Below are 12780 nucleotides of genomic sequence, written 5' to 3'. Positions count from 1 at the left end.
GGAGATGGGAGGAGATAAAACACTTAACAAGTTATTGCAGCATTCTGGCAAGTGCTGATAGTAGCCTAGATGAGGGTGTGAGCAATGGGGGTGACCAGATTCTTAATATATTTTCATGGTAAAATCAACAGGACTTAACAACAAATTGGATATGTGATGTAAGAGGAAAAGAAGCCCCAGGGATCACTCCAAGGTTTTTATCCTGAGCAATTAGGAAAATTATGTAGATGAGGGAACCGTGATTTATTTTGGGACATGTAGAGCCAAGTAAACACCCAGAAATTGCAAGTAGACAGCTCAGTTTGAGTTTGGGTATACTTTAGCTTAGAGAAAAGAAGTGGTCAGGACCATGCCCTGGGAACCCGGTGTTTACACGTTGGGAAGAGGAAAAGTGAGAAGAATGTTCTAGGAGCCAAGTAAAGAGACTATTTCAAGGAGGAGAAATCACCCACTACCAAATGCTGTTACTGAATCAAGTAGGAAAGGATTGAAAATTGGCCGTTGGATTTAGTAATGAGGAGATAGGTGTAGGTGAATGGTATTAAGGAAGGTCTGCTTGGAGTGGGTTTTGAGAGAGACTGTAAATAGGAGATGTGAGTGTAATGAGTACAGGTAGCTCTTCCAAGAAATCTTAGTCTAAAGGGCAACAGCAAAATGGGGTAGTAGCAGGAATGGGATACAGGCATAAGGAAGTTATCATGTTTTATGCTGAGGGGAATAAGCCAGGAGAGAAAGAACAATTCAAGCAGTTGACTCCTTGGGGGAAGCAAGACGGAACAGAGTCCATTGCCTCAAGGCAGGTGCTGTAGGCCATAGATGGGAAGATGGACGATTCATCCATCAAAGGAAGGAGAGAAGAGTAAATAGCTATGGATGCATTGTGTTGGTAGCCATCGATGGTTTCTTCTTGTTGCTTCTATTTTCTCATAAAAGAAGAAGCAAGGTCATTAGCTGAGTGAGAAGGAGAAGTGTAAAATACGCATCTAAGAGAGAGGCAGGGTTGCTCAGTGATCCAGTTGAGTACAATGGAAGGAGAGAGATACTTAAGGTGTGACTGTAATGATGGACCACTCAACCTCAGGTAGATGAGGAGGGAAATAACGTGTGAAGAAAAGTAGACAGAATAATGGATTTGAAGAATTGACAGAATCAAGCTAGTAAAGAGTGAACTGAAAAGATAGGAGGTAGCATTAGAACAGTACTTGTTCAACAGGTATAATTAGGGTCGTGGCAAGTCTCATCATGTGGCCAAGGAAGCAAAGGAAAAAACACATTGAAAATGATGAGTCCAACTAACTGAGCGACCGGAGTAATGATCCACGAAGAATAATGGCAGGGGATCCAGGTGCTAAAATTGCCTCAAGGAATGTGGCAGAGGGCCTCAGAACTGTTGCTAACTATAACAAGGTAGTCAGCAGGGAGTTTAGTTGGTGACATGACTTCAAAGGAGCTGAGGGCTTTAGAACAGGAATCATCGCCTGGAGCAGCAAGGAGCCCACCCACTCTACTTTGACACATGAGTGGCCACAGGACGAGCCAATCTTTCAGAAGAAATAGAGAAGATTGAGGACCCCAAGGACTTTGACCAACTGTGAGTAATGCAGGGGGCAGAATTCAAAAGGACATAGGTGGTTGAAATAGCCTGCCCTATATATTTGGGGTCTTCCTGTCCCTCAGATCCTTCCGGACTCCAGGACCCCACTTCACAGCACCTGCCTTGAGGCTCTCACCTTCACGTTTAGCCCAGGGCTAAGCCAACTCGCGGGTCCTCTTCTAGCTGCACACACCTCTCGTGTGACAGAGTGCGGTGGCAACTAGAACCTGAGTGTGGGTGGTATGGACACAGTTGTGGCCTGCTGACCAGACTGGATGAGAGAAAACTGGATTTAGTCTCTTCAGTGGCAGGAGCAATTAGTACTTTCATTTTAGAGAAAGGCTTTAAGAGCAAAGCTGGTTTTAGAACCCAGTAAGCTAGCTGGGACACGGAATAATCAGCATTTTAAGAGCGTGATTCTCAAAGCAAGTTCAGCTAGTGATAGACGTGGAAGTGCTCTTTGTCAAATGCTTTGAGATAGGTCTCATAGCACACATATTGAAAGGAAATATTACAGAAGTTTAACTTTAGATAGCATATTTCAAAGCAATTTAAATTTATATACTATACCCCGATATATAAAAGGTGGCAAATAAACTCTGAATTTCTAGAACACTGTTGAAAAAGATGGTGAAGCCTGGCCCAATGGGAAATAATCCATCACCAGTTACTAATGCCTTCCCTGTGGAGGGGAGCAAGTAATGTTCCTGCCATGTATTTTCATACATGCATCAACTGGTCTCCAGCATCTTTCCAGGAATAAGAAACTGTAGACTTAAGTATCATTAGCTCTTTTCAAGCTCTCCTACAGAACAGGGGTTGGCAAACCATGGCTGGTGGGCCAAATCCAGTCTCCATCTGTTTTCGTAAAAAGTTTTACTGAAACACAGCCACACCTAATCATGGGTACATGGTTGCTTTCATGCTACCATGGCAGAGTTGAATAGATGTGACAGAGATGATCTAGCCCACAGGCTTAAAATATCTGCCATGTGACTCTTTACAAGAGAAGTCTGAGAACCAACCAACAGAGTTCACTCTTGCTGGGCCTCATGAGCAGTCCCATTATGTACAACACCAGGCTTCCACGAGTTCATGATTTGAGAACCTCTATGCTGGGAGGCTCAATTTAGTGTCAAGAAAGCCATACACAATAGGAACATGGACAACAAATATTTGGAACATGAAGAAAAAGCATCAAATTGGGTGAGTTTTAAGTTTTGCTCTGTGTTCTAGATGTTTCTAATCAATGTATCTTACCTGATCCTCTCCTCTGATGGAGATAGGTCCATCTTGTTTGCCTAAGGTTTTGTTTTTTTGTTTGAGCAACAGAACATAAATGTAACATACCTTCATAGTCAATGTTCTTTTCTTTAGATGACATCAAGTCGAGGCAGTAGGAGCTTCCCCAAATTTAGCTACTAGGAGGAGAAAATACTGGTTCAGACTGGATTTTCCTTTCGATCCCTCCTGACTTTTGTCTTTCAAGAATTATTTGTGGAGTTCTTGGCAATGTGGTTCCTTGTCCAGATCACACATGTTTTGATACTTATAAACTTTCACCTTTGGCCTTCTGTCTTATAGAAATATAGGTGAATAATATGTCAAGAAAAGTTTGTGAAGAACATAGGCTGAGCCAAAAAACAAATTTTAGTGATTATAGTGAGATAAAATAATGACTATCCATTTCTTATAAATTTACAATTCCTTGACTCTTGTAGAATTCTAAGAGGTTCTATATCACAGAAACCTGCTTAACCGTGTTTTAAAAACTAGTTTCTCCCTTCTCAAAACACATCCGTGCCTTGCCTGAAAAGTGCTCCATATCAGATCAGTGGAATGAGTAAGTGGGAGATAAGGCTGAAAAATGAGTTATTTGGCTCATTTTTTTCTCCAAAAAGTAGGAGAGCTGGAGTACAGACATGTCTCATTTTATTACACTTCCAAATACTGCCTTTTTTTTTTTTTAATTGAAGGTTGGCGGCAGCCCTGCATTGAGCAAGTCTACCAGCACCATTTTTCCAACAGCATTTGCTCATTTCATGTCTGTGTCACCTTACCGTTTTCAAGCTTTATCATTATTACTATTACATGTTATGACAATCTGTGATGAGTGATCTTTGACATTACTATTTTAACTGTGTTGGGGTGCCAAAACAGTGCCCATATAAGATGGTGAGCTTAAATAATTTATGTTGTGTGTGTTCTGCCTGCTCCACCAACCTGTCCTTCCTTCGCTCCTTCTCCTCTGGCCTCCATATTCCCTGGACACAACAATATTGAAATTAGGCCAGTTGATAACCCTCCCCTGGCTTCAAAGTGTTCATGTGAAAGAAAGAGTCACACATCTCTCACTTGAAATCAAAAGCTGGAAGTGATTAAGCATAGAGAAGAAGCCATGTAGAAAGCACAGCAGGCTGAAAGCTAGGCCTCTTGCGCCCAACTGCCAAGTTGTGAATGTAAAGGAAAAGTTCTGGAAGGGAATTAAAAGTGCTACCCTAGTGAACAAATGAATGATGAGACATTGAAACAGCCTTAGGAGAAAGTTTGAGTGATCTGGAGAGAAGATCAAACCAGCCCCAGCATCCCCTTAAGCCAAAGCATAAACCAGAGCAAGACCCTAACTCTCCTCCATTCTCTGAAGGCTGAGAGTGGGGAAGAGGCTGCAGAAGAAAATTAAAACTAGGAGAGGTTCCACTTATAGAGTACTCATAAGGTTCAAGGAGAGAAGCCGTCTCCAAAACTTGAAAGCACAAGATTAGCAGCAAGGGCTGATACAGAAGCTGCAGCAAGTTCTCCAGAAGATCTAGCTGAGACAATTCATGAAGGTGACTACACCAAGCAACAGATTTTCAATGTGGACAAAACAGCCTTCAATTGGAAAAAGACGCCATCAAGGAGTTTCAGAGCTATAGAGGGGAAGTCAGTACCTGGCTTCAAAGCGTCGAAGGACAGGCTGATTTCCTTGTTAGGAGTGAATGCAGCTGGTGACTAAGTTGAAACCAAAGCTCATTTACCATTCTGAAAATCCTAGGGCCCTTAAGAAATATGCAAAGTCTACTCTCCTTGTGCTCTATAAACGGAACAACACAGCCTGGATGACTGCACTGTATTTACAACATGGCTTACTGAGTATTTGAAGCCCACGGTTGAGACCTGCTCATTGATGATGCACCTGGTCACCGAAGAGCTCTGAGGGAGATGTACAACGAGATTTCTGTTGTTTTCATGGCTGCTAACATAACATCCATTCTGCAGCCCATGGATCAAGAAGTCATTTCAACTTACAAGTCTTATTATTGAAGAACTACATTTCATAAGGCTATAGATGCCCTAGTGATTCCTCTGATGGGTGTAGGCAAAGTAAATGCAAAGCCTTCTGGAAAGGATTTGTTCTTCTAGGTGCCATTAAGAACATTGGTGATTCGGGCGCCTGGGTGGCTCGGTTGGTTAAGCGACTGCCTTCGGCTCAGGTCATGATCCTGGAGTCCCGGGATCGAGTCCCGCATCGGGCTCCCTGCTCAGCAGGGAGTCTGCTTCTCCCTCTGACCCTCTTCCCTCTCGTGCTCTCTCTCTCTCATTCCCTCTCTCTCAAATAAATAAATAAAATCTTTAAAAAAGAAAACAGGACATTGGTGATTCATGGGAAGAAGTTAAACTATCAACATGCACAGAAGTTTGGAAGCAGTTAATTCCAGTCCTTGTGGATGAGCTTGAGCGGCTCCAAACTGTAATGAAGGAAACCACTGCAGATGTGGTGGAAAGAGCAAGTGGAGCCTACAGATGGGACTGAACTTAAAAGGATGAGGACTTACTTCTTACAGATGAGCAGAGCAAGTGGTTTCTTGAGCTGGAATCTACTGGTGAAGATGCTGTAGAGATTGTTGAAATGTCAACAAAGGATTTAGAATATCACATAAACTTAGTTGATAAAGCAGGGGCAAGGTTTGAGAGGATCGACTCCAATTTTGAAAGAAGCTCTGCTCTGGGTAAAATGCTATCAAACAGCACCACATGCTATAGAAGAAGACTTTGTGAAAGACAGAGGCCGTAGCTAGGGCACACTTTGTCCTATTTGAAGAAATTGCCACCCCGACACCAGCCTTCACCAACCACCACTGCGGCCAGTCAGGACAACCCTGAGGCATGACCTTCTACTACCAGAAAAAGGACAACTTGCTGGAAATCTCAGATGATTTGCATTTGTTTTCAGCAATTAAGTATTTTTTAATTAAGGTATCTACATTTTTTCAGATCATGCAATTTATTGCACACTTAATATAGTGTAAGCCTAACTTCTACATGCCCTGGGATACCAAACTGTTTATTTAACTCACTTTGTTACGATAGTCACTTTATTATCACGGTCTAGAACCCACAGTATCTTCAAGGTGAGCCTATACTAGAACAACAAACTTGGCTTCCCTTGCCCGCTGGATCAATTCCCCGCTTGGCCCACTGCCCTTCAGAAGCCACAGCTCTCTATTACAAAGAACCCAGGAACAAGTCAATGAGAAGTCAACAAAAGACAAGAAAGATCTGGAGTTGGCAAAACTAGGACCCAGAGGCTCATTTTGTCCCCCACCTGTTTTATAAGTAAAGTTCTGTTGGGACACAGCCCCCCTCTTCTGTTTATGCATTACCTACGGCTATATTTGCATTACAAGGGCTGAGTTGAGCAGTCACCTCAGAGGTCCTGTGGCCCACAAAGCATAAATATTGACTTTCTGGCCCTTGCTGGAAAAGGTTTGCCAAACAGTGGTCCGGATCAAGAATCAGTCCCCTTTTTTTGCCCACAGACTCTCTCCTGCTTCTTTGCTCAAAGACTCTTAATCACTAGAGATCTGCAGCCCTACAAACAGAAATGGCCTTCTACATCAGACTTGTGCCACTTGGAATAGGCCCAAAAGGCGGCAGGAGAGGAAGGGAACGAGTTACAGTATAGGTCTCAAGTGCGGGACGTAAACCTCACCCGCACGTCCCCTTCTCCATCTAACAATGCCAGAAGCCCTGCTGCAGATGGATTCTCTTGTCACCAAAGCAGTGAGGCGGGTACCCTGACAAGGCCTAGGACTGTTTGGGAACAGTCGTTTGCCGCATTAGAAATACTTGCACTGTCCGCATGACTCAGCTTTTCAATCCCCAGAACATCTCAGGGAACATAGGGTGAATGACCCAACCATGCTGACTGGTCTCACGTAAAGTTCCCATCCAACAACTTCATGGGGCCCCAGCGCCCTCCAGCCATGCCGCATGATTCCCCAGCATCCCCTGCCCTTCCTCGCTCTCAGCTGCGAACTTTGCTTCTTATTTCACTGAAAAATAGAAACAGGAGAGAATTGCCCATGCTCCAGGACTGCAACCTTTACATCAGAGTCTCGTCAGCAGCTCCACCTGCACAGGCTTCTCCAAATTATCATACCCAAAAATGAACGTGGCAAGTCCATCCTTCCGCTTGCTCAAGAGAAAGATCCAGGAGCCATCTTGACTCGAATTCTTCTTTCCACGCTTCACAGTTGCACCATCCACGAATCCTATCAGTTGTCCCTGCAAACATGCCGAGAAGCTGACCACTTGCTCCCGCCCTGCTCCACACCGTCATCTGCCACCAGGCTATCACTGGCCTCTGCTGCCTCACATTATCATGACACAGCTCAGTGGTCCTTTCTGCCACGTCTCCTCACTTCGCTCACCATAAAAGGCCCACGTGAATGCTCAATTGCCCCCATGCTGGGATGAAAGCCCACCAGGGGTATTTTGTTCACTGCCTCTCCCAAGCACAGAGCTGGCAGGCCATAAACATTTGTTGAGTTAAAGACCAAATGAATAGTGTCCTCTAATGTGTATTTGCAAGTCAGTTTAGAAAACGGGACTCTACCACCTACTGGGCCCTTCTGCCGGCCACCAGCTCCCTAAGCAAGCTTGCTTCATCCACACTCGCCACATAAGCAGCTCCCCAACCCATGGCTGCAGAGAGCCCAGCCTGGATTCAGACCCAGGCCATCCGATTCAAGGCACATGTATACTGGAATAATTAACAGCTCACATCACCAGAGGGGGTCATCACAGAAACGAGCATTTTAAAAATAATAACCGCCCCTCTTGATGTATTTCCCCACAGGTACATGACTACCTCCGCAGCAAGTTGTGCTCCCTCTACGAAAATGACTGCATTTTTGATAAATTTGAGTGTGTGTGGAATGGGTCGGACAGGTAAGAGAGGCTCCGTGGCTCGGGAAACTTCCAGAGGTGAGCCCTGTATTTGCCGGGGCCCTGGGCCGTTTATGCTGCGCAGGGCGTGGCCAAAGGGAGGGCGGAATCAGGCCCCAGGGCCTGGCAGGAATCCACTGTGTAGGTCCCTGGATTTCCCTTAGAGGTCAGAGCTGGATATAAGGGAGGGATGGAGTGAGACCCTTGAATCCTCTTTCAGGCCTGGTACAGGTGACCATGGGACATCAATGAGAAAATCCCCTGTCTTACACCCCAGACGCCCCCAGAGCTAGGTCAACAGGGCCGAAATGAAGAACACTAATAATGCACCAGCGAATTCCAGCATAAACTGTTCCAATTATTGCAAAGTGTGCTTTCTAGATCGAAAATCATCCCTAGACGCTTCTAGTGTAGACCTGTCCAAAGGCCCCGGTGGTTCATTAGCTGAATTCTAGTTGGGCCTCATTTATCATATTCCCTCAAAGTGATTTATTATTGTTTTAAGGCCTTCTATTTCAACAGTACTTCATATTACCTTCTAATAGTTCATTTTTAGTTTGACAAATACAGATGATTCCCCGCCTTCCAGAACGAAATGCAGGCTACCAGGGGCTGATTTAGTGTTTTCAGGAACATGGCACCAATAGTGCTTGCAGGCACTACCTTCTGTCAGGGCAAGGCATTCAGGGATTGGAACTTGTAGTAAAAACAAGCGGTTTCTGGCCATTCTTTGGCTTTCTTTGCCAATGAACCAAAATGTGACTTCCACTTAGGAGACCTGGAAAAAATCCCCACATGACAGAGGCCCCAAGCCACCCCACCCCGTTGCTATAGGGCGGAGGCAAGGGACAACAGAGCAGCTGTGATGTATGAACTGCAGCTCCTAAGGGGGAAAGTAGCCGGCCCCGACCCTGTGTTTCTAATTTTTATTTGTAGTTTATATTAATAAATTCTATTTGTTGTTATTGTCCTAAGAACTTACCTTAACCTAGACTCACAAAGTACGTATTAGTCGCCTTCGCACACATCCTGTTATAGAATCCTGACGACAAGATGACAAGGTTGTTGTCGTCATCTGTTTTATAGCTGAGTAAACTGAGGCTCGGCAAGACAAAGCGACCTGCCCCAGCTCATGAGCTAGTACGTAGTAGAGACAAGAGTAGGAAGGTTTGAGTTTGAATCCTAAGATTGACATTCTTTTCATAACTTCACTTCTTTCCATAACCAAGAAAATTCTCAATTCAAATAAGGTTGAGAGTTTTTCTTTTTTTTTTTTTTTTTTTCCCAAACCAACCAACAAAAACCAAAACACAAGGACTTTCTCGGTTTAAAACCAAGCTGAGTCATGGTGGAGCAAGCCTTGTTGGTTCATGGGAAGCAGTGAGGCCAGTGGGGCGGTGCTAGACCCTCGGGTCAGGCACATGGGGGTTGGAGGCCTGACTTGGCCATTTTGCCACAGTTGAGCGAGTTCCTCACTTTTCCTCAGGTGTAAAGCCCCTATCTGGGATAACGGAAGTCCAGGTGAGATTGCAGGGGAGTCGAACGCTCAGCACCCTACCTGATAAAGTAGCAACAGCTTCTTCCACTACAGAGACAAACACATTCACCGCGTCTGTTTCCCGGGCCAGAGTTACACAAGCAAGCCCTTGACTGATTTGCCTGGCACAGATGACCCCACGACCCTGTCCCCTGGCTGTGGCCCCATGCTGTCAGTTTTCCCCGCACCTGTCTGCACACTCGTGCCTCATGAACAGTGAGGAGGTGCTGTCCTCTCCCATCCTCACCAGCCAGTCAGGGCTTCACCCACCAACGAGGCCAAGCCCCCGCATTCCAGTGGCAGCCCCCATGGGATGTTACTGAGGCAGCATGATTTCCACCACCACCACCACCCCACCCGCCCCAGCCTGTCCGTATGTGCAAACTGTCACCGGTAAAGAGTCGGTCCCTTGCTTCTGGAAGGCTTTGGCAGTCACTGCCCTCAGTCTGTAGTAAATCTATCTGAGGGTAGAGAACTCTTACAAAAAGGTGGACGCCATCTGTCAATCCACTAGCAAGTCTTTCCCCTCCCAAATTCTTTTAAAATTTGAATTTATTTACTCTCTTCCTGAGGGAGACCACGATGACATCCGTTTTTTAGGTAAGTTTGCTGGCAAGGCTGAATTGAGAGCTGGTTCTTAGCAGGGGGAGGACCCACCAGGCTCAGTGCACTATTCTATACTCAGCGTTTCTCCCACTATGCTGGCTGCAGAAAGCCTTAGATGTCCGGCCACACAGCCCCACTCCTGCAACCACACTTTCCGTGTGCATAACCAGTGTTCTCAAAAGTGTTCCTCCTGTCCTGACCTCTCTCCAGCCTCGCAATCCTAAGGGACGTAAGGCTGGGATCATTAAAACCACAGGACTCGCTCCCTGAGCCAAAGAACCAAAAGGGATCTATCCACAGAAGTAAGTAACAAGGAGGAGTATCATGATCCTTCATTTCCCAACCAGCCTTCAAAACCGAGACCATGGTCGCGCCACCAAGTCTGTTTGGGTTTTTGGTTTTTAGTGAAACAGATGGTGCCATAAGCTGGCCACGACGTGGTGTCATTGGCTCCAGAAAGACACAATGGGGATATGCTCCTGCCTTTCTCCAGAGTCCTCAGTGACTCCCTATTTCCTCTCTACCTTGCAGCGTCATCATGACAGGCTCCTACAACAACTTCTTCAGGATGTTCGACAGAAACACCAAGCGTGACGTCACCCTGGAGGCCTCGAGGGAAAACAGCAAACCCCGGGCTATCCTAAAACCGCGGAAAGTGTGCGTAGGGGGCAAGCGGAGAAAAGACGAGATCAGTGTCGACAGTCTGGACTTTAGCAAAAAGATCTTGCATACGGCTTGGCACCCCTCAGAAAATATTATAGCGGTGGCGGCTACAAATAACCTATATATATTCCAGGACAAGGTTAACTAGGAGGACAAGTTATTACTTAATAATCTCACATACTGAATACTAGTCTGACATGTTTTTAAATGTTTCTTTGGGTCTTCATTTGATGCATTGACATTAATTTCCCTACGCAGAAAACAATTGGAATAGAATTAAAAGGAGTCCAACTTTCCCAGATCCCCAGTTCTAAGAAACTTTTGTCAAACCCAATAGGTTCTGAGACATTTCTGTTTAGAATTGAGAGCTGCCAGCTAACACTAATTCTCCATAGTTGACTTGAATTTCTGATGCTTTTCTTGCCCGGTTTTCTCTGGTGGGTCCAGTGTTTTGTTGCTAGGTGTCTGCTGAGATAAAATGAGGTTGTCTGTAGTATTTAAAGAGAAAAGAGATAAGTTTTTTTTTTTAATTAAGCAATTCCATTTGATTGAAAAAAATCAACAAAAAAATAAACACCGTTTACTCTTACAGATTTTCTCCTTTTTGTGTGTGGAAAAAAATCACAGCATCTCCCTCCCCTGCCACACTTTTTATTAACAGTCTCATTTGAAGCAGAGATTTATGTCACGAGGCAGCGAAGGGGATGCAGAATGAGAAGGGAGGGGACACATCAACACTGCTATACTCTTTTTTCTGGAAGCGCCATAGAAACAGCCTGAGAATTTGGCCAGGAAACCCCATGAATGCTTCAGGGGACATAAACAGAACACTTTCTACACAGTGCTTCTCAGAGTTAGCTTGGCAAGGCCATGTGGGGCCAAATTCCATCTGCTGCTTTGTTACTCTTGCTTTTTGTCATTTTAAATGGCTCCATATAATCCTCCACTTACACGTTCATTGGCTTTTTCTCTTCAACCTTTTCCAGCTTATTTATTCCATTGACTTCTAAAGGCCGAGTCCTGGTTGTTTATTATCTGGCATTCTAAGTGAAGCAATGGCACCACCCCTGGCTCCCTGAGAAAGGCAGGTCTGTTCCTTTGGGGCGGGTCTCCTTAGCAGCCCCCTCCCCTCTTCCTGGGTTGGGTAACCAAAAGTCACAAGTCACAATCCATCAATCTCCACTGCAGCTAGAACGGAAATGGCCAATACACACACTGATTTGTGAAGTCTCATCAAGGGTTTCTAACCGCCGCCCCCCCCCCCCCCCCGGCCCCTGCAAGCTCACCATCTGGACGAATACACCAAACACCTCTCTTGTCACAAAAACAGAATATGGGGGAGTCAGGAAGCTTTCACAATATCGTGAAGTCTACCTGAACCTGTGCAGTCGGCTTCATCCTTCCCCCGACGTTTAAAATTCAGACTTGTAAGTTCCAGAAGGAACTTACACCTTTGAGCAGGAGACTCAGTGAATTCAAAGGATTTATAAATGTGAAGGGGAGTCTCGGAGAGAAGGTGGGAGGTGCCCAGGAAGCGGGGCCCGGGCTTAGGGTCTCCAGACCTGTCACCATGATTCATTCCCTTTAACTTCCAATTCGTCAACAGGAAATGAGATGAGCATTTTTCTTTTAAAGAGAAATTCTCTTTTGATTACTGTGTTTATTAGTAAAGTCCCAACTTGCAAGTGTAATTTGCTTGGGAGGAGGGGAAAAATAGTCTAAGAACCCTATTTCCATTCTAAGCTACTATCCATTTAAATAACAGCTTCTTGGCAAGGTAATAGCTATCTAGCATTTAAGGGAGCACCATTTTGTAAAATGCAGCCCAATCTCAGAAACGCTGAGATATGAAAAGTACTTCTCAAACCTGAAGAAGCATGTGGATGAAGACAGGACTCTGTTCTCAGTGTTTGTCCTCTGCGATCACAGCCTCTCAAGCATTGCCCATAAACTGGCCCCTGATGGCAACTCTCTGGGCAGGATTCCTGGCCTGACTGCGACGGTGTTCTTGGAGGAGACCTGAGAGAGGATCAGAAACTTCTCCAACTTCTAGAGAACTGTGATATCAGGATAGCTAGAAGGACGAGTGAGTTATTGTCCAGAGTTTACTCATCAACTTCCTTATGGCCTTTTCTCTGCTCCTCTGAGACTCCTCCTCTCTCGGTACCAG

General features: G+C 45.2%; 1 protein-coding gene across 12 annotated transcripts in view; it reads left to right on the top strand.

Annotated features, from left to right (window-relative positions):
- The window catches only part of PPP2R2B (protein phosphatase 2 regulatory subunit Bbeta), a 445076-nt gene extending 433877 nt beyond the window's left edge, over window positions 1–11199 (top strand). For all 12 annotated transcript variants that reach the window (XM_027605524.2, XM_027605527.1, XM_027605528.1 and 9 more), the window contains 2 exons: window positions 7716–7807; window positions 10479–11199. In XM_027605524.2, coding sequence (XP_027461325.2) covers window positions 7716–7807; window positions 10479–10758 — 372 coding nt within the window. In that variant the 3' untranslated portion in view covers window positions 10759–11199. The remainder of the gene's footprint in view (window positions 1–7715; window positions 7808–10478) is intronic.
- Window positions 11200–12780: the final 1581 nt, after the last annotated feature.

This window comes from Zalophus californianus, chromosome 5 (assembly GCF_009762305.2).
Source record: "Zalophus californianus isolate mZalCal1 chromosome 5, mZalCal1.pri.v2, whole genome shotgun sequence".
NCBI lineage: Eukaryota > Metazoa > Chordata > Mammalia > Carnivora > Otariidae > Zalophus > Zalophus californianus.
The sequence above is the reverse complement of the archived record's forward strand: the minus strand, read 5'-3'. Positions and strand labels throughout refer to the sequence as shown.